At 44.7% G+C, this 23,211-nt stretch overlaps 1 protein-coding gene across 1 annotated transcript; it reads right to left on the bottom strand.

The window, feature by feature from the left end:
• Positions 1-1,356: 1,356 nt before the first annotated feature.
• On the bottom strand, positions 1,357-17,488 carry LOC311117275 (intraflagellar transport protein 27 homolog). Its single transcript, XM_084192248.1, has 7 exons — positions 17,338-17,488; positions 16,944-17,023; positions 4,217-4,276; positions 2,454-2,513; positions 2,130-2,247; positions 1,876-1,985; positions 1,357-1,644 (listed from the first exon to the last, which is right to left on the bottom strand). Exons 1-7 carry the CDS (start codon positions 17,369-17,371, stop codon positions 1,546-1,548), a joined length of 561 nt encoding a protein of 186 aa, XP_084048374.1. The 5' UTR covers positions 17,372-17,488; the 3' UTR covers positions 1,357-1,545.
• Between the last annotated feature and the right edge of the window lie 5,723 nt (positions 17,489-23,211).

Raw genomic sequence — 23,211 nt, 5'->3', positions numbered from 1 at the left:
GCAAGGACATTGATGCTGCCTGTCTGTCTGTCAATGTGTGGAACCGACCGCTTAAATCTTCCCCCCAAACTCATCATGACTCTCTAGAATGCATTCGAAAACTATTAAATATGTATAATATATTTAATATTGCATCTATTAAATGTAATTATATTTAAGATTGCATAGCTAGCTACAGATTAACCACATATTTAACATTAAAGACCAAACCATAAAGCCACATACTGTATTAAAACAACAGTTACCATAACACGGTATCATAACTGATAACCCTCAGCATCATGTCATTATGCTATCAGTAGTTATGGGAACAGAATTCCAAGGCAGCAGTCTATTTTAATGTGGGGCATAATATGAGATTCAATCACCATGAACGAGTGGCTTTGAGGCGGACGGACAGCCTAGTTCAAAAGAGGCCTCATAGCATAGTGTGTGTGTGTGTGTGTTGACATAAGTGGCTAACATGGACGTGGGTCTGTGTGTATGTTTGCAGTGTGTGTGTGTGTGTGTTAGACATGAGAGGCTATTATAGGACTGTGGGTCTGACCCCGTTCTAATGAGAGGAGGTTCATTAGAACAGTAATTACAGGGTTGTTAACGAATAAACAACAAACGGGTTTGGAAATGATGTGAAGGTCTCCAGCTGCAAATGGAGAAAGAGAGACAGATGGAGAGCGGAGGGGGGGGGGGTGGAGAGAGACAGAGAGAGCGGGATTGATGGACAGAAAGGGGGGATGGAGAGGAGAGAGACAGTGGGTGATGGAGGGAGAGAGGGATGGAAAGGTCCCTCATATGCAGAACTGTAAAAAATATACAAGTTATCATGTTCTCCTGCATAACTCAGACAACATGAAGAATATACATAACATGTATTATTGTCGTAAATAGATAACAGTTTCATCTTAATCTCCACCCCAATGTAGGTGGATTTCTCACTGTCAGAGGTAGTATTTTTCCATTAGGGAATGTTGGGCCAAGTTCAAGAATGTTGGTCCAGGTGCTAGAATGCTAGGCCATAGAAATATCATTTACATTTTAGTCATTTAGCAGACGCTCTTATCCAGAGCGACTTACATATATATATATATATATATAAAAAAAATTTTTTTCATACTGGTCCCCCATGGGAATCGAACCCACAACCCTGGCGTTGCAAACGCCATGCTCTATCAACTGAGCTACATCCCTGCCGGCCATTCCCTCCCCTACCCTGGACAACGCTAGGCCAATTGTGCGCTGCCCATGAGTCTCCCGGTCGCGGCCGGCTGCGACAGAGCCTGGATTCAAACCAGGATCTCTAGTGGCACAGCTAGCACTGCGATGCAGTGCCTTAGACCACTGCGCCACTCAGGAGACAAATATAATCCATATATCCTTTCTAGATGCCATAGAAACAGAATATATACAATGTAATAGATATTTATATGTGTTAGGCCAGGTTCTACAATGTTAGGCCAGGTTCTAGAATGTTCAGGTTCAAGATTGTCAGGCCAGATTCTAGAAAGTTAGGCCAGGTTCCAGAATGTTAGGCCAGGTTCCAGAATGTTAGGCCAGGTTTTGTATGGTCTGTAGTCTGTCTTGGTAGAGAGCGTGGAACGCCTGGGCTACACTCCGAAAGGGAGCTTCACAGTTCTCCATCTCCTTCTGCAATACAGACACCATACACACACACACACACACACACACACACACACACACACACACACACACACACACACACACACACACACACACACACACACACACACACACAGAATGAGAAACATTTTAATCTTCGCTTTGTTAGAGTGTATACTGTTTTTGGACATGGTGTTGGCACTTTGGCTCCAGAAGCCTATGAGCTTGTCTGTTGTGTTCAGGTGTGGGTGCACTCACAGCGGACGTCTCGTGGTACTCCAGCCCCTGGCTTTGGGCCCACTCCTGGGCCACCGAGGTCTCCACCTCCCTCCGCGAGGACAGGTCCGACTTGTTACCCACCAACACACCTGAACGTCACAACACACACACACACACACACAAATTAACAGAAGTTGATAACACACATACACACACAAACAGCACTAAGATCAAGTACCTCCAGATACAGGGGGTCACAGCTGAAATGTGTGGCCCGTTAGGGTGTGTGGTACCTGGGATGTGCAGACCCTGGCAGTGGGCCCTGACCCTCTCCAGCCAGCGGCCACAGCTACTGAATGACAGCTCACTGCTCATGTCAAACACCAGACACAACACAGACGGCTGGCCCCACTGTAGAGGGAGAGATGGGGTGAGAGAGGGTGAAAGAGGGGGGAGTGAGAGAGAGAGATCGAGAGGGGGTGATGGAGGGAGAGAGAGAGAGTAGAAACATTGAATGTTGAATCCATTGAACATTCAGCAAAAGAGAGAGGGATGAGGGAACGAGAAAGTAGTGAATCCTTTATAACTTTGAAAAGTAGATACGTGGTGGGCCTCACCAACTTCTCACATGCTTCAACAAAGGCTTCCTTCCCGGCAGAGTCAAAGATGTACAGTTCCTGAGAGGGAGAGAGAGAGAGAAATACTGTCAATCATCACAAAGTTATTTTCAGTATGAAAGAACTCCAGATTGGTTGCTTCTGTAAACAGCCTAGCTTCTAGCCTATATAGAGGGAGTGTGGGAGTCTATCTAGGGAGTGTGTACTAGGGAGTCAGTCTAGGGAGTGTGTACTAGGGAGTCAGTCTAGGGAGTGTGTACTAGGGAGTCTGTTTAGGGAGTGTGTACTAGGGAGTCAGTCTAGGGAGTGTGTACTAGGGAGTCAGTCTAGGGAGTGTGTACTAGGGAGTCAGTCTAGGGAGTGTGTACTAGGGAGTCTGTTTAGGGAGTGTGTACTAGGGAGTCAGTCTAGGGAGTGTGTACTAGGGAGTCTGTCTAGGGAGTGTGTACTAGGGAGTCAGTCTAGGGAGTGTGTACTAGGGAGTCAGTCTAGGGAGTGTGTACTAGGGAGTCAGTCTAGGGAGTGTGTACTAGGGAGTCAGTCTAGGGAGTGTGTACTAGGGAGTCAGTCTAGGGAGTGTGTACTAGGGAGTCAGTCTAGGGAGTGTGTACTAGGGAGTCAGTCTAGGGAGTGTGTACTAGGGAGTCAGTCTAGGGAGTGTGTACTAGGGAGTCAGTCTAGGGAGTGTGTACTAGGGAGTCTGTCTAGGGAGTGTGTACTAGGGAGTCTGTCTAGGGAGTGTGTACTAGGGAGTCAGTCTAGGGAGTGTGTACTAGGGAGTGTGTACTAGGGAGTCAGTCTAGGGAGTGTATACTAGGGAGTCTGTCTAGGGAGTGTGTACTAGGGAGTCTGTCTAGGGAGTGTGTACTAGGGAGTCAGTCTAGGGAGTGTGTACTAGGGAGTCAGTCTAGGGAGTGTGTACTAGGGAGTCAGTCTAGGGAGTGTGTACTAGGGAGTCAGTCTAGGGAGTGTGTACTAGGGAGTCAGTCTAGGGAGTGTGTACTAGGGAGTCAGTCTAGGGAGTGTGTACTAGGGAGTCAGTCTAGGGAGTGTGTACTAGGGAGTCAGTCTAGGGAGTGTGTACTAGGGAGTCAGTCTAGGGAGTGTGTACTAGGGAGTCAGTCTAGGGAGTGTGTACTAGGGAGTCAGTCTAGGGAGTGTGTACTAGGGAGTCAGTCTAGGGAGTGTGTACTAGGGAGTCAGTCTAGGGAGTGTGTACTAGGGAGTCAGTCTAGGGAGTGTGTACTAGGGAGTCAGTCTAGGGAGTGTGTACTAGGGAGTCAGTCTAGGGAGTGTGTACTAGGGAGTCAGTCTAGGGAGTGTGTACTAGGGAGTCAGTCTAGGGAGTGTGTACTAGGGAGTCAGTCTAGGGAGTGTGTACTAGGGAGTCAGTCTAGGGAGTGTGTACTAGGGAGTCAGTCTAGGGAGTGTGTACTAGGGAGTCAGTCTAGGGAGTGTGTACTAGGGAGTCAGTCTAGGGAGTGTGTACTAGGGAGTCAGTCTAGGGAGTGTGTACTAGGGAGTCAGTCTAGGGAGTGTGTACTAGGGAGTCAGTCTAGGGAGTGTGTACTAGGGAGTCAGTCTAGGGAGTGTGTACTAGGGAGTCAGTCTAGGGAGTGTGTACTAGGGAGTCAGTCTAGGGAGTGTGTACTAGGGAGTCAGTCTAGGGAGTGTGTACTAGGGAGTCAGTCTAGGGAGTGTGTACTAGGGAGTCAGTCTAGGGAGTGTGTACTAGGGAGTCAGTCTAGGGAGTGTGTACTCACCACACTGTCGCTGGTCTCTGGGATGTTCACTGACTTCACCATCAGTTCCACTCCAGCCGTCTAGAAAACAACCACACAACAACCTAAACCCAACCATCACACAACAGCCACAACATTTTACATTTACATCATTTAGCAGACGGTCTTATCCAGAGCGACTTACAACACAACCTAAATCCAACCATCATCACACAACAACCTAAAACCAACCATCATAAAATAACCACACAACAACCTAAACCCAGCCATCATAAAACAACCATACATCAACCTAAAACCAACAATTATAACACAACCTAAACATCACACAACAACCACAACACAACCTAAACCCAACCATCATAACACAACCACACAACAACCTAAACCCAGCCATCATAAAACAACCACACAACCTAAACCCAAACATCATAAAATAACCACACCACAACCTAAATCCAATCATCATGAAACACCACACATCAACCTAAACCCAACCATCAAAAAACAACCACACAATCTAAACCCAAACATCATAAAATAACCACACCACAACCTAAACCCAATCATCACAAAACAACCACACAACAACCTAAACCCAACCATCAAAAAACAACCACACAACCTAAACCCAAACATCATAAAATAACCACACCACAACCTAAACCCAATCATCACGAAACAACCACACAACAACCTAAACCCAAACTTCATAACACAACCACACAACAACCTAAACCCAGCCATCATAAAACAACCACACATCAACCTAAACCCAACCATCATAAAATAACCACACAACAACCTAAACCCAGCCATCATAAAACAGCTACACATCAACCTAAACCCAACCATCATAAAACAGCCACACATCAACCTAAACCCAACCATCACAAAACAGCCACACATCAACCTAAACCCAACCATCATAAAACAGCCACACATCAACCTAAACCCAACCATCATAAAACAGCCACACATCAACCTAAACCCAACCATCATAAAACAGCCACACATCAACCTAAACCCAACCATCATAAAACAGCATGGCAGTCTCTTCATAACAATAGGTTAGAGGCTACAATACGTTGATTTGATTTTAATTATCTTCTTCAAACACTTTGAACTCTCTTTGCGTGTTTCCTATTAAAGATCTATAACATAGATCTAACAGCATAGGATAGGTGAAAGGCTTTCTTCCTACTTTGACACAGGAGGAGGAGGAGGAGGAGGAGAAGTGTGTGTGTGTGTTAAGGCTGCACAATTAATCAAATTAACATTGAAATCACAATACTAACTGTAAGTCGCTCTGGATAAGAGCGTCTGCTAAATGACTAAAATGTAAAATGTAAATGTAAATGTGCAATATCCATATCGCACAAGATCCATATCACATGCCATATTTTGAAAAGTATCTCTGCCGTATGTAACGTCCATTTTTAAAGTTGACGTTTTTTCTCTCCTCTTGCTTCCCACAAAACAAGCTAGCCCTTGTCACTCAAGCTGCACCGTTCCTCCTCCTTACTGTTAGATTCACTATACATTTGCATTCTGTTCTGTTAGGGCAAATCCAGTCAACAGATTGTTCCAAACAAGAATGATGCTGCTTTCCACTTTTCTTGTTAATATAAATCATTCTATTTATATGATTCTAACAGTTCACCCAAGTGTTTTGATCTATATTGCACGTCAAACCCTAATCGCAATATTTAGTTTTAAAAAATCAAAATTCAATTTTTTTCTGATATGGTTCAGCCCTGGTGTGTGTCTGTGTACTTTGACACAGGACATCTATCAGTCCTATATCTGTGATAACCTTGAAGAAGAAAGGAAGGTGGTCTTTTCATTTGGTCCTTTGTAGCTCAGTTGTTACTAGGATGGCGCTTGCAACGTCCGGGTAGTGGGTTCGATTCCCGGGACCACCAATACGTAAAGATTTATGCACGCATGACTGTAAGTCGCTTTGGATAAAAGCGTCTGCTAAATGGTATATATTATTATATATGATATATATTACAATCACTGAAGTTCCTTCCCAACTGGCACCCTATTCCCTATATAGTGCACTACCTTTGACCAAAGCCTCATGGGGTAGATAGGGAATAGGGTGCCATTTAGACCAAACACTGCACTACTCATCTGAGCCCAAGCCACGGAGCATGACTAAGTTACACACATAACACTGCAGCCCAACACACACACACAGACACACAAATGGGCAAAATGGCGCCAATAGACATGGATGCCCTGTTCCTGGCTGTTCCTGTTTTTATTAATATTAGATTAATTTTTATTGCATTAATATCTACAGCTGAAAATAACTTTTAGATATTGGATCGGCAGTCACTCACCAGCATTTCCACCAGAAATACGACTTCCCTGAATTGGATCCTTTGTTCGCACCCCCCGAAGCAATTCCACTCATCCCAAGGGCTGCTCCAAGGCAATGCCGACAGAGAAGAGGTGTGCGGAGTGGACTTTTGGTCCGACTCAGGAGGCGTGCATTCCATCTCCTTCCAGAGAGACATCAGGGACTGTAACATGCTCTATTTCATGGAATCGTGGCTCTCTCCAGATATACTGTCCCTGTCCATACAGCCAGCTGGGTTCTCAGTACATTGTGCAGACAGGAACAAAGAACTCTCCGGTAAAAAGAAAGGCTGGGGTGTTTGTTTCATGATTAACTACTCATGGTGCGATTGTGGTAACATACAGGAACTCAAGTCCTTTTGTTCCCCCGACCTGGAATACCTCACAATCAAATGCCGACCGCATTACCTCCAGAGGGGCTCCCGAGTGGGGCAGCGGTCTAAGGCACTGCATCTCAGTGCTAGAGCCGTCACTACAGACCCTGGTTTGATTCCAGGCTGTTTCACAATCCGTCCGTGATTGGGAGTCCCATAGGGCGGCGCACAATTGGCCCAGCATCGTCTGGGTTTGGCCGGGGTAGGCCGTCATTGTAAATAAGAATTTGTTCTTAACTGACTTGCCTAGTTAAACATTTTTTTATCTTCAGTCATCGTCACAGCCGTGTATATTCCCCCTCAAGCTGACACCACGACGGCTCTCAAGGAACTACACTGAACTTTGTGAAAACTGGAAACCGCATATCCTGAGGCCGCATTTATTGTAGCTGGGGACTTAAATAAAGCAAATCTGAGGAAAACACTACCAAAGTTTTATCAACACATCGCCTGCGCTAAAATTCTTGACCTTCCGGTATGGCTACAAGGTCCTCCCCCGCCCTCCCTTCAGCAAATCAGATCACGTCTCCATTCTGCTCCTGCCTTCCTATAGGCAGAAACTCAAACAGGAAGTACCCATGATACGGACTGTACAACATTGGTCTGACCAATCGGAATCTATGATTCAAGATTGTTTTGATCACGCGGACTGGGATATGTCCCGGGTTGAAGTGCTTTGAAAGGCTAGTTAAGGATCATATCACCTCCACCTTACCTGACACCCTAGACCCACTGCAATTTGCATAACGCCCCAATAGATCCATGAGATGACGCAATCGTCATCGCACTGCACACTGCCCTATCCTATCTGGACAAGAGGAATACCTATGTAAGAATGTTGTTCATTGACTACAGCTCAGCATTCAACACCATAGTACCCTCCAAGCTCATCACTAAGCTTGAGGCCCTGGATCTGAACCCTGTGCAACTGGGTCCTGGACTTCCTGACGGGCCACCCCCAGGTGGCAACAACACCTCCGCTATGAGGATCCTCAATACAGGGGCCCCACAAGGGTGCGTGATCAGCCACGTGGCCACGCACGTCTCTAACTCAATCATCAAGTTTGCAGACAACACAACAGTGATAGGCCTGATTACCAACAACGACGAGACAGCCTACTGGGAGGAGGTGAGGGCCCTGGCGGAGTGGTGCCAGGAAATAACCTTTCCCTCAATGTCAACAAAACAAAGGAGCTGATCGTGGACTTCAGGAGACAGCAGAGGGTAAAAAGCTTCAAGTTCCTCGGCATACACATCACTGACAATCTGAAATGGTCCATCCACACAGACAGTGTGGTGCAGAAGGCACAACAGCGCCTCTTCCACCTCAGGAGGCTGAAGAAATTAGGCTTGGCCCCTAAGACCCTCACAAACTTCTACAGATGCACCATTGAGACCATCCTGTCGGGCTGTATCACCGCCTGGTATGGCAATTGCACCGTCCACAACAGCAGGGCTCTCCAGAGGGTGGTGCGGTCAGCCCAAAACATCACTGGGGGCACAATGCCTGCCCTCCAGGACATCTACAGCACCCGGTGTCACCGGAAGGCCAAGAAGATCATCAAGGACCTCAGCCACCTGAGCCATGGCCTGTTCACCCCGCTATCATATAGAAGGCGGGGTCAGTACAGGTGCATCAAAGCTGGGACCGAGAGACTGAAAAACAGCTTCTATCTCAAGGCCATCAGAATGTTAAATAGTCACAACTAGCCAGCCTCCGCCCAGTACGCTTTCCTGAACTTAGTCAATGTTACTAGCCGGCTACCACATGGGACTCAGAGAGACTGCTGCCCTATGTACATAGTCATGGAACACCGGTCACTTAAAAAATGTTTACATACTGTTTTACCCATTTCATATGTATATACTGTATTCTAGTCAAGTCCACCCTATACAACTATTGCTGTACATATACTATTCTATCAACGTATTCTACAGATATACTACATATTCTATCAATATACTGTCCATTTTGTCTATACATCCCATCATATACATATATATTTTATTGACATTTATTGACATTGCTCGTCCTAATATATCTATATTTCTTAATTACATTATTTTACTTTAGATTTTGTGTGTATTGTTTTATATTGTCAGATATTACTGCACAGTTGGAGCTAGGAACATAAGCATTTTTGCTACACCCGCAATAACATATGCTACATATGTGTATGCGACCAATAAAATTTGATTTGATATGTGTGCGTAAGACTGCAGCCCACCTGCCACACACGCACACACAAAGGACTGCAGCCAACCACGCACGCACGCCCACACACTCTTCCTCAGCGATATTCCAACCAGCTAATATGTAGACGGGGTAATGAGCTGATGTGATGCATCATGGGAATCCGAAAGGCTCTCTCTCATGTCAATGAGAGCCTGTACAGAATACATAAAGGTTGTGTGTGTGTGCGTGTGTGTGCGAGTGCGTGTGTGTGTGAGTAAGAGAGAGAGCCTGTCCGGAATAAATAGCGGAACAGATCGGTCGGTAGGTAACCTAACAGGCCGGCTGACATTTGGGAGGAATAGAACGTGAGGAGAATGGAATGGCTGCGGACCGGACCTTTAGTCCAACAGACTGAACCCAGTTAGTTGGAGTCTGGAGTCGGGAGTCTGGGTAACATCCACATGCTGTTTGTGTGTGTGTTGCATGATAATATTGCTCCCCAAAGTGATCTCTCCACTCTGACGGGGCTGTAGTGGAGCGGGTCGAGAGCTTCAAGTTCCTTAGCGTCCACATCACTAAGGAATTATCATTGCCCACACACCTGCACAGTCGTGAAGAGGGCACGACAGTGCCTCTTCCCCGTCAGGAGGCTGAAAAGATTTGTCTTGAGCCCTCAGATCCTCAAAAAGTTATACAGCTGCACCATTGAGAGCACCTTGACTGGCTGCATTACCGCTTGGTATGGCAAATGCACCGCCCTCGACCGCAAAGCACTACAGAGGGTTGTGCGGACAGCCCAGTATATCACTGGGGCCAAGCTCCCTGCGGATCCAGGACCTCTATGTCAGGCGGTGTCAGAGGAAGGCCCCAAGCCATAGACTGTTCACTCTGCTAATGGTACCGGAGAATCGGCTCTCGGACCAACAGTCTCCAAGACAGCTTCTACCCCCAAGCCATTAGACTGTGAAAAAGCCATAAGACTGCAAAATATTTCATTCAATGGTTACCTGGACTATCTGCACTGAACCTATCTGCACTGATCCTATCTGCACACTTACACTACTATACTGTATATTAGTATTTCTATAAATAATGGGGCCAATGTGTGGCATTGGGATCAATATTTCAAAATAGCTTGAAACAAAAATAAAAATGATTGTTACAGTTGAAGTCGGAAGTTTACATACACTTAGGTTGGAGTCATTAAAACCCGTTTTTCAACCACTCCACACATTTCTTGTTAACAAACTATAGTTTTGGCAAGTCGGTTAGGACATCTACTTTGTGCATGACACAAGTAATTTTTCCAACAATTGTTTACAGACAGATTATTTCACATATAATTCACTGTATCACAATTCCAGTGGGTCAGAAGTTTACATACACTAAATCGACTGTGCCTTTAAACAGCTTGGAAAATTCCAGAAAATGATGTAATGGCTTTAGAAGCTTCTGATAGGCTAATTGACATCATTTGAGTCAATTGGAGGTGTACCTGTGGATGTATTTCAAGGCCTACCTTCAAACTCAGTGCCTCTTTGCTTGACATCATGGGAAAATCAAAAGAAATCTGCCAAGTCCTCAGAAAAAAAATGGTAGGCCTCCACAAGTCTGATTCATCCTTAGGAGCAATTTCCAAACGCCTGAAAGTACCACGTTCATCTGTACAAACAATAGTACGCAAGTATAAACACCATGGGTCCACGCAGCCGTCATACCGCTCAGGAAGGAGACGCGTTCTGTCTCCTAGAGATGAACGTACTTTGGTGCGAAAAGTGCAAATCAATCCCCAACAGCAAAGGACATTGTGAAGATGCTGGAGGAAACAGGTACAAAACTATCTATATCCACAGTAAAACGAGTCCTATATCGACATAACCTGAAAGGCCGCTCAGCAAGGAAGAAGCCACTGCTCCAAAACCGCCATAAAAAAGCCAGACTATGGTTTGCAACTGCACATGGGGACAAATATCGTACTTAATGTCCTCTGGTCTGATGAAACAAAAATAGAACTGTTTGGCCATAATGACCATTGTTATGTTTGGAGGAAAAAGGGGGAAGCTTGCAAGCCGAAGAACACCATCCCAACCGTGAAGCACGGGGGTGGCAGCATCATGCTGTGGAGGTGCTTTGCTGCAGGAGGGACTGGTGCACTTCACAAAATACATGGCATCATGAGGAAGGAAAATTATGTGGATATATTGAAGCAACATCTCAAGACATCAGTCAGGAAGTTAAAGATTGGTCGCAAATGGGTATTCCAAATGGACAATGATCCCTAGCATACTTCCAAAGTTGTGGCAAAATGGCTTAAGGACAACAAAGTCAAGGTATTGGAGTGGCCATCACAAAGCCCTGACCTCAATCCTATAGAAAATTTGTGGGCAGAACTGAAAAGGTGTGTGCGAGCAAGGAGGCCTACAAACCTGACTTAGTTACACCAGCTCTGTCAGGAGGAATGGGCCAAAATTCACCCAACTTATTGTGGGAAGCTTGTGGAAGGCTACCCAAAATATTTGACCCAAGTTAAACAATTTAAAGGCAATGCTACCAAATACTAATTGAGTGTATGTTAACTTCTGACCCACTGGGAATGTGATGAAAGAAAGAAAAGCTGAAAGAAATATTTCTCTCTACTATTATTCTGACATTTCATATTCTTAAAATAAAGTGGTGATCCTAACTGACCTAAGACAGGGAATTTTTACTAGGATTAAATGTCAGGAATTGTGAAAAACTGAGTTTAAATGTATTTGGCTAAGGTACAGGTAAACTTCCGACTTCAACTGTATGTTGTTCCACATGTGTACTTAGAGGAATATATGCAAATTGGCCCATAACTCCACCTATACAACAACATAGGACTATACATCCTTCAAGCAGGGTTCATACAGACATTGGCAATTCAAATTCAAGGACTTTCAGGGACTTTTTCAAGCACTTAATTGTAATTTTCAAGGACCTCAGTGTTATACAATTGTGCGGCAGGTAGCCTAGCGGTTAAGAGCATTGGGCCAGTAACCAAAAGGTTGCTGGTTTGAATCCCCGAGGCGACTAGATGAAAAATCTGTCGATGTGCCCTTGAGCAAGGCACTTTAACCTAATTGCTCTGGATAAGAGCGTCTGCTAAATTACTCAAATGCGATAATTTTGATTTATGTACATATAGGGCTTGATGTAGAACCTTTCCCCCTCACACCCCACCCCAAAACAGAAAGCAAAAAGTGTCCAAAAAAAGTATGTCATTACCACTTTAAGAATAATAAAAAATGTAGGCCTTGCCAATGTATTGATCTTGTCATTATTATTATATTCTAAAATATGTGAGAATTATGTGGCCTGACTAAATAGATTGGATGCATGCATGGCGATGTTTCTGTAACCTATGTGGCCTACGCAGGTACACATAATAAAGCCATGAATACCGGTAGCATTCATCTCACCAGCTCTGTTTTCATAATGAGAATGTGACCAAAAACCAGGTTCCTTTTGTAATGGAAGGATGTGTATGGAAAGCCAAGTTCAAGCCAGTATTAGTTATTATTCATTTCTGAGCTCCAAATTCAAGTAGGGTATTTCAAATCCCTTGTATTGTCTAAAATTGCAGGTGTAGCATGGAAACCAAAATGTATTTGTCATGTTATTTCATTACCAGATCATGTTGTGAAGAAGCCCATTAGGCTATGTCATTTGTTGTCATTAAATCCAGAATAATTAATAGGAATTGCGTTGGGTGTTGCGCAATAGTCTATCCTACACAATTACGCACAGTAGACTCTGTGTCCAATCCGAGGCCCAAAAACATATGAAAACATGAACTCATTACCTTGGTGCTTTCTCTGTTAAATCTAACGAGACCCTGCTGTAAATCAAGCAGACTACAAGACTACAATAGATGATCAACATTAATTCGCTAGGGATATTAGATCCAATGTGAATCCAGTCACAACTGTCTTCACCGGAGTAAGGAATGAGACACCTAAATATTCTGGACATTCCTCAGGAACACCTTTGTTTTTTAGCACTTGGGCTATTGTAGCATCGCATGCGCTATCACAACAGCTGTTCCTCACTTGACTCTCATTCAGAAAATTCCTTCCTGGATCAGATGAAGATGTGTGAAATTATCACGGCGTAATTAAACAACAAGTATTATACATAATTATTGAAGAACCATGTTAATGACAGTATCAATTGAGGTTTTAAGTATCACGGTATGGTTATTTTTTCAGTTAGAAGCACTCTATTTTACTATTGCATAATTTTGGGGGGATTTGTATGCCCATGAAAACGCTTTTCACCCCATAACATAAGGAGAAATGTTACGTAGTTACACTGCATTTCTGAGATCTCTATACAAACAACTGTCCGTCAGCTAGATCCTGGATTCTTACAGGGTTCAAGTCCAATGTCTAATTTAACTGATTAATGGTTAATATATGATATAACGACAACTTACTCTACCATAAATGCAAGGACAGGAAAGTAATGTTTTATGTCATAAGATTTTGGACAAATCCATCAAGACACCAACCATGAGAAAGGGTTAAACATAGGTTTTAAATCAACTCGTGAATTTTATTGAATACAGCTATGATCCCCCCTTATATCTTAATGTAATGACATGAAAAAAATTGGCAGATTATTATCAATGACTTATTGGCAGATTATTATCAATGACTTATCAACAGCTGTAACAAGTTGTCCAGTGTAGGAAATCCTCACTGGTACCATAGTTACCAGAAAGACCCAGATACACACTATATACACACTCACTCACACACACTACACTGTCACTCTCACACACATACACTACATACTATACATACACACACACACACAAACACACACACACTTTTACACTCATCATTTGCTGCTGATACTCTGTTCTTTATTTTACTCATATTATTATCTATCCTGATGCCTGGTCACTTTACCCTGCCTTCATTTACATATCTACCTCAAATACCTTATTATTATCTATCCTGATGCCTGGTCACTTTACCCTGCCTTCATTTACATATCTACCTCAAATACCTTATTATTATCTACCCTGATGCCTGGTCACTTTACCCTGCCTTCATTTACATATCTACCTCAAATACCTTATTATTATCTATCCTGATGCCTGGTCACTTTACCCTGCCTTCATGTACATATTTACCTCAAATACCTCGTACCTCTGCACATTGATCTGGTACTGGTACTCCCTGTATATAGCTGCACATTGATCCGGTACTGGTACTCCCTGTATATAGCTCCACATTGATCCGGTACTGGTACTCCCTGTATATAGCTCCACATTGATCCGGTACTGGTACTCCCTGTATATAGCTCCACATTGATCTGGTACTGGTACTCCCTGTATATAGCTCCACATTGATCTGGTACTGGTACTCCCTGTATATAGCTCCACATTGATCTGGTACTGGTACTCCCTGTATATAGCTCCACATTGATCTGGTACTGGTACTCCCTGTATATAGCTTCACATTGATCTGGTACTGGTACTCCCTGTATATAGCTTCACATTGATCTGGTACTGGTACTCCCTGTATATAGCTGCATTCTTGTGGATTTTACTCCTCTTGAGTTACTATTATTATTATTATTATTTTATATTTTTATCAAATGTTTTACTCTGCAACGTTGGGAAGGGCTCGTAAGCAAGCATTTCTCAGTAAAGTCTACACCAGTGGTATTCGGAGCGTGACAAATAAAATGTGATTTGTCTCTGTTCACTTAGATCTGTGTGTCACAACACACACACACACACACACACACACACACACACACTCACACCAGTGCGTTGTTGTTATGCAGTGTGTGTGGTGTGCTTGTTAATAAGCACCTGAGCCAGTGGCTTTCCTGAGCCTGGCTGTATCAATTATCAACGTTCCCTTCTCCTGCTTCAACCCTCAGTCCTGCTGACACAGCTACACTCACACTCGCACACAGATCTTGGATCACCTTCCCCTCACCCAATCCTATACTATCCTTAACCATTAATGGGGGAAATGCAACACTGATCCAAGATCAGCATCTAGGGGCAGCTTGACCCTAGACAGGTAATGTAAATGTAACCAGGCGAGGCCAGTTGGCCTGAGTGCCAGTCTGTTTGTGCTATCATGTCAACTCTTCATTGTCATACCAATGTTTGGCTTGAGAATGACAGCAGGACATTTCCATGTGAAAGGACCCATGATCACCAACATGTGAAGTTCATTGGAGCATGTCAAATCGGGTGTCAAATGAAAGCTAAAATTCTATAGTTTTGAGACATTAAGGCATATATACATTCTCAACCATTTTACATACAAAAATGTAGGCACATTTCTGGTCAAACATATGGAAAAGTCTTAAAAGGTATTAGAAATACATCAAAACACAATAATGTTGAAATAAAGACCACTGCCAACCAATATCAACACCTATATTTAGTTTTGGAGACATTTTTGAAATTCCATCACCAAAAACCCAAATATCTTTAAGATATTTTCTAATTTCTCTCCCTCATGAGGAGGGAGGATAATGAAAGTTCACAGAAGTAACAAGTAATGGTAGACCTATCAATTAGTTATAGTGTTTTTACTGATATCAATTTTGTTTATGAATGATTAAGTGATTAAAACGTACAATTCTGTGCTGTGATGTCCAAACTTGTGAAACATAGACGTCTATGATTGGTTCAGATTAAAATAATAGCCAGTGTGTAGAATAATACCCAAATATGGAAAGGAGGATATTGCATATTTATATCTTTGGCTTTGTGTACCTATACTGAACAAAAATATAAACGCAACATGTAAAGTGTTGGTCCCATGTTTCATGAGCTGAAATAAAAGATCTCAGAAATGTTCCATTCGCACAACCAGCTTATTTCTCTCAAATTTTGTGCACAAATTTGTTTACATCCCTGTTAGTGAGCATTTCACCTTTGCCAAGATAATCCATCCACCTGACAGGTGTGGCATATCAAGAAGCTGATTAAACAGCATGATCATTACACAGGTACACCTTGTGCTGGGGAAAATAAAAGGCCACTCTAAAATGTGCAGTTTTGTCATTCGTTCACAATCCCCCGACCTCCACCCAATTGAGATGGTTTGGGATGAGTCAGACTGTAGAGTGAAGGAAAAGCAGCAAACAAGTGCTCAGCATATGTGGGAACTCCTTCAAGACTGTTGGAAAAGCATTCCAGGTGAAGCTAGTTGAGAGAATGCCAAGAGTGTGCAAAGCTGTCATCAAGGCAAAGGGTGGCTATTTGAAGAATCTCAAATACAGATTAGGGACACATGATGAAATTATGTTACCACAATTCCGTTACCAGATGTAAATCCACTTCACTTAATGTAGTTCAATAACCAAAATATATATTTTTTAAAGGCAATGTGTCATGTCATAGCTGACACCCCATTCTTTCTGCAGACATTGTTGAATCTTAATTCTGAGCAGATATTGAACAGAGCTTTTGGAATATGTGGACACAAAAAACTGAGGGAGATTTTACCTAAATTCGGATACCAAACTTGCCATCAGCACAGTTCTTCCAGTAAATGCGTTTTTGTAAAATGTTCAGTGTATATTGTTCAAAGTAGTCCTTGTGCATAGAGTTGTATAGTTTGTTTAACTTTTTTTAATCAATGGTTTTTGTTTGGCATACATTTTAAGTGAAAAATCTGAGTCGCAGCGCAATTCTGTTACCATGGAATTGGCAATGGAGTTGGCAAGAGCACAAACAAACAGATCTGGGAGACCAGGCTAGAACGAGGCCAGTTTGTGTGTGTGTGTGTGTGTGTGTGTGTGCATCTCAAAGTTATTTTCTCACCATACTGTAGTTCTTCTGGAAGTGTGCTCCATCACTCCGGAACATCTGAGAGAGAGCACTTTTCCCCACCGCTGCGTCTCCTGAAGAGGGAGAGGTCAACGGTGGCGCGCGAGAGAGAGAGAACGACAGAGAGAGGTGGGAAAGAGAGGGAGAGCGAATACATACGTTTCTTCCATGTTTACCCTGCTCAAACGTGTAACCCTTGAGTTAGGTAACTTGTAAATGGTTGTAAAACTGTTAGCTATCTAGGTCCTTTTCTAACTTAGTTAGCTATCTAGCTACACTGCTGTCCTATCCAACGTTTTGCAAGCTAGCCTAACTCAGCTACATTACGGTACAGACGTTGGCTATCCCAAATCAACTTCTTAGCAACGAATAGATTTCAAAATCTTACCAACAAGAAGGCACCTTGCTCTTAATTTCACCATGGCTGGGTACAAACAAATACATATATTAGCAAAATGTTCAAAACTGCTTTGTGTTTTTTTATTTTACACTCCAGAATCTTCCTTCCGCCTCGGCAACATGGACACGACGCGTTTCCTAGCAACCTGAGCACAAACGCTCTCACTGGTCCAACCAAGGAGCGCGTATCGATATCTGCTCTGTCATTGGCCAGCTTTGTCAACGTAAGATCGTTGACGTCAAACTGAGCCCAACGTGACTGTTCCCTCCATCACCGCTAGATGGAAGCGTTTATTATAACTGTAGACCATTATTCTAGCAATTAGCCTACGGAATTTTACTCCTGTGTTAGAGCCAGTAAGGTATTAAGAATTGTCTATGTACTGCCTCAGTGATATTTTCAGTGGAACATAAATCACATCTTTTAGAATAGCTGATCAATATAATTTGAATGGATACATTGACTCCCGAGTGGCGCAGTGGTCTAAGGCACAGCATCGCAGTGCTAGCTGTGCCACTAGAGATCCTGGTTCGAGTCCAGACCTGTCGCAGCCGACCGGGAGACCCATGGGCGGCGTACAATTGGTCCAATGTAGGGGAGGGTTTGGCCGACAGGGATGTGGGTTCGTTTCCCACGGGGGCCAGTATGAAAAAAATAATGTATGCATTCACTGTAAGTCGCTCTGGATAAGAGCGTCTGCTAAATGACTAAAATGTACAGATAGAGTCATTTTTACAGGCCCACATTTCTATCATAATTGTCTATGGTAGGTAGGTCTAAATGCCATCCCTGTTGTGTCCTAAGATTATCACGCAATTAGAAGCCAAAACTAGACTGCCAAAGTCTGTGTAGGTCTACCCCCTCCCCTCAGGGTTTCCCTCTTCTCTCTCTTTCCCGGCTATGACAAACGTGCAGCACATGACTCTCCAATGGGCCGTTGTGATGTTGAGAAGAGGTGCGTAACCCTGTGAGGATAGGTTGTACAACGGGGTTACGCGCACCGACACATTTCTCTCTCTCTCTCTCTCTCTCTCCCCTGTTCTTCACCATGGCATTAGGGAATAGAGAGATCGAGATAATCATAACATAGGCAGATAGACAGCAACAGATAAGAAGCGGGGATTCGAGATAGGAACAAATAGAATAAAGAGAGAGTTGGTGAGTGAGTGAGAACGAGAGAGGGAGAGAAATAGGTTGAATAGACTGGAATATGGTGTCAAAATCCGTTAGAAGAACTCTCTTGGTTCTCTGAGAGAGAGACGGGGAAGGGAGAGAACACACACACTCTCTGACACGCACACACACACGCACCGCCCGGAGTCGGAAAATGGAGGGCATGGCATATGGAGCTGGGAAGGCTGGAGGTGCTTTCAACCCTATAACGTTCTTCCAGCAGCCACACACCATCCTCCGGATCCTCTCTTGGGTGAGTACCGTTACAGTTATATAGCCTATACCTTTACCATTACAGTAGCTTACGTGCTGCTCGTTTCAGGCTAATAACGGCGGCGGTCCCGAACGACGGGCGTCTGTTATGTATGTATGGTTGACTCAGAATGTGCTCCTATCGCTGGCTGCCTCCCTGTTTCTCAATTCTCACTATCACACCAGTGCGTGCATGTGCACTATAAGCATAGAAGACCTGTAGCAGCACTGTCCAAATATGTTGTAGGCTAGTTGGAACCTGAAACATGGTCGACGTTTTGGGGATGCACGCAACAAGGCGCACGACGCATGTGGCCTATGATTTTGTAGCGGTTGTAGCTATAGAACCTAGAGAAATGCAGCCATAGGCACGGTGCCCACGTGTTTTGTTGTAGTTTGTGTTTGCCCCGCTATTCGATCTGTTGAATCCGAGGCGGCATCCCAATTGGCACCCTATTCGCTATGCAGTGCACTACTTTTGACCTGGGAAATAGGGTGCCAATGTAAATTAACTACCTTTATTTTGTCGTTATTCATAAGAATTTGCGAAGAATTAAACTAACTTGGCTATGCATAAACGATTCATGCCTATCCATTTCTACTCCTTACTAAATTAACTTGCAACTAGGCTACATATAGTCTACACATTGTTTATTTATAGTGATCCAGTGGGCCTATAGTACAAGCAATAAACTGTCTGGCGTAGCGGCGTTCACAGGGGTGTGTGTGTGTGTGTGTGTGTGTGTTTTCAGAGGGTTGTACGTACCATTGAATGGTCACCTATAGGCCACAACGATAACAGAAGAAGATAAAGGCCCAGTCCATGTGTTCCACTGATAAGAAACGGGAAAAAGGACAGAGATAGACAGACAGACAGACAGATGGAGAGACAGACGGGCAGAAAGACAGACCAACAGACAGACCGAGAGAGACTCAATGCCATATAGTCTACTCATCTATTTCTAACCAAAGCTACACAACAGAACAGAAACAACATAACTCATCCACTCCCTGTAGTTTATGTGATGGATAACCATAGAAATATAGTCTATAGAAGGGACCTTCCCATTCAAGTCAATTATGGTATAATGGGTAGTAGATTGTATTTCTATGGGAGAACAGTTTTGAGGTCGCAGCTCAATGAATAGACTATGATTAGAGATGGCATGTTGTGGGAAGGGAAGTGTGTGTGTGTGTATGTTTACGTGTACGCACACACATTTGTCACATTCCCATTAATACAACTGTCACGTCCTGTTTTCACTTCCTGGATGATAATACTTTTCTGTGTAGATATCTGCAGCTCCGCCTCCAGGGTGACCTCAGAGAAACACCTTGGTTACTGTACCTATGGTAACAGCAGCAATAAGGACTAAATGTATTAGGTGTCTGTTGTTTTCATGTTTTCCCACTTTCTTATTCTTTCTCTCGAATCTCGCTTCCTTTATTCTCTCTCTCTCTCTCTCTCTCTCTCTCTCTCTCTCTCTCTCTCTCTCTCTCTCTCTCTCTCTCTCTCTCCCTCTCTCTCTCTCTCTCTCTCTCTCTCTCTTTCACTCTCTCTCTATCTCTCTCTCTCTCTCTTTCCTTATTCCGTCTGTCTGTCTCTCTCTCTCTCTCTCTCTCTCTCTCTCTCTCTCTCTCTCTCTCTCTCTCTCTCTCTCTCTCTCTCTCCTCTCTCTCTCTCTCTCTCTCTCTCTCTCTCTCTCTCTCTCTCTCTCTCTCTCTCTCTCTTCTCTCTCTCTCTCTCTCTCTCTCTCTCTCTCTCTCTCTCTCTCTCTCTCTCTATCACACACTCTCTCTCTCTCTTTCTCGCTCTCTCTCTCTTTCCTTATTCCATCTGTCTCTCCCTCTCTCTCCGCTCTCCATCTCTCTGGCTGGTGTTGAGTTACAGTATATACAGGCTAAGTAGCAATACAGTTGCAGAATCACACATAGGTAGCAGACAGAGAGAGAGAGAGAGAGAGAGACAGAGAGAGAGCGAAAGAGAGAGAAAGGGAAATCTCTCATCTAACATCTCTCTCTCTCTTTCTTTCTCGTTCTCTCTCGTTCTCTCTTGTTTTCTTTGTCTCTCTCTAACCCCCCTCTCTCCCCCCTCTCTCCCTCTCTCCTTCTTCTGTGACGGTGAATGGACAGTGCATGTACATTAGCACAGTGCATGTACATTAGCAGTATAGTACCTATATGTTTAGTAGTGTTGAATGTGGTGTCAGAGGTTAACAGCATAGAAATAGAATCTCTAGAAGGGGTTTGGAACCGCTTTGAATGGGCAGGAATCAGGATTCTATGGTCAGGGCCGGTCAGTAACAATGTGCCCCACATTCTGACACCATACTGCTAAACACATTAGGCTTTGTGATGTCACGAGAGGCTGTGTCCTGGAGGGATGTTACATCCCCTGAGGTGGCTGCAAACCCAGACAGCTATGGCTCCATCTGCTGGTATGGTCGGGAACTCCACCCCTCTATGGCCAATCTTCCCACGCAGCTGAAACAAATGAGGAGCTGATGAGCTGAAGGTTTGGGGGGGTGAAGAAACACAGTCTCCAACCTGGGCTCTCTGGAGGACAAGAGTGCTGCACGTCCACTTCCAGGAGGAAGATAAGGATTTGGAGATACTTACCTTTGGGGAAATACTCACCTTTGGATATATTCGCCGGTGGAAATACGTGAGAGACATTTGGAAGGACTTTTTGCTGGGTTGGCCACTAGCTGCAACGTGGACTACAGTAAGGCTGGGGAAAAGTTATCTGAGCGAGTGAGAATTATGATTTTGGATGTGGAAGAGACATCCCTGAACTGTTAACCCTTAAAGAGCCACAAGAGAACAGAATTTTGTTATATTTTCGTTAATTTCCCAAGACCTATAATAAAATCCTTGTTTTGTTTGAACCTTGTCTCCTTGCACTACTTGAGCAATCCCGCTGAAAGCTGTGTAGCCTCTCGTGACGTCACAGATGGTGGAGAATACGGGCAAGCTCAAGCGTTAATAGTGCATGTCAGAGGAGGATACCGAAGGTTTGATCACCCAGTTTTCCAAGTTGGCCGTAGGCTCCCCGCCGACTGAAATGGAGGACATATTGAAAGCCCTTGTTGCTGGCCAGCAAGCCCAGATGCAAGCAAACGTGGCTCTCTTGGAGGAGCAAAAGAAAGCCAACCTTCTGAAGGCAGAGGAATTGCAGTTGCAGAGACAGAGGGTTGTCCAAATACCCGCCCAATAAAGGCAAGTGACTTTATATCTAAGATGGGAGCTACCGATGACATTGAGGCATACCTGCATGCATTTGAGGCCACGGCCACTAGGGAAGCCTGGCCCAAGCAACAGTGGGTTGGTCTGTTAGCCCCCTTCCTAACCGGGGAATCGCTGAATGCTGTCCGGGACCTGGGCCCTGACCAGGTTACTGACTATGATGCCCTGAAGTCTGAGATCCTCAGCAGATATGGACTCACAAGTTTGGTATGGCCCAGCGCTTTCACAGCTGGACCTTCCAACCAGACCAACCTCCTCGGGCGCAGATGCATGAACTTGTCCGAATCGCAAGGAATGGCTGGATCCGCAGAGGAATACAGCAGCGGCGGTGGTGGAGGCCGTTGTGGTGGATCGTTACCTACGCGCCCTGCCTTATGAGGCAAAACGGTTCATCAGTCAACAGGCCTTGACCACGGCTGATCTGACCGTGGAAGCTGTGGAAAAGTACCAGGCCACAGCGGAGATGCTGAATGCTTCCCGAAAAGACCCCAGGAGTGCGGCCCCACCACAAATGGGAAGAACCCGTCCAAAGGACCCCAAGGTCTCGAACCCAGCCACGTCAGGACTTATCCCGGCTCCAGGGGGAGCCAGAAACCAGGCGGGTCCAAGAAGAGTACACCAGGAGGGGGAAACTCGACAGTGTTACCGGTGTGGGGAGATGGGACATATCTCCTGGCAGTGTGGGAAACCAGCCGATGAACCTATGCCCACTGCGGAGTCCTCCAGCTCAGCACCCACACCCCGTGTTGCCTCGCTCTTGGGAGTCGTAGATGGCGGCCCAGATCGACCCCCCACCTGCCCGGTAACTGTGAATCACCATGATGTGGAGGCCTTACTGGATTCTGGTAGCCGGGCCACCCTGGTACGTAAGGATTTGGTGGGCCCAACGTGTCTGACCCCGGGGAAAGTCCTCCCAGTTTCCTGTGTCCATGGGGACACCAGAGAATACCCCATTACTGAACTTACAATGACCAGCACACGGGGAACCATACACACGACGGCGGGGGTGGTTGATTCCCTCCCCGTCCCTGTCCTAATTGGACGAGACTGCCCAGCCTTTTACCCACTCTGGAGAGAGTCTCAGGAGAGGATAACCCGAGTACCTCGGAAACGGAGAGGCTCTGATAGGGATGGCAGGTGCCCAGACCGACACAGAGACTGGTCCGGATACGGGAGAAGAGAACGCAGCCC

This window comes from Coregonus lavaretus (assembly GCF_964263955.1).
Source record: "Coregonus lavaretus genome assembly, contig: HAP1_SCAFFOLD_6517, whole genome shotgun sequence".
In the NCBI taxonomy this organism is placed as follows: Eukaryota; Metazoa; Chordata; class Actinopteri; order Salmoniformes; family Salmonidae; genus Coregonus; species Coregonus lavaretus.
This window is presented reverse-complemented; position numbering and strand designations above follow the sequence as displayed.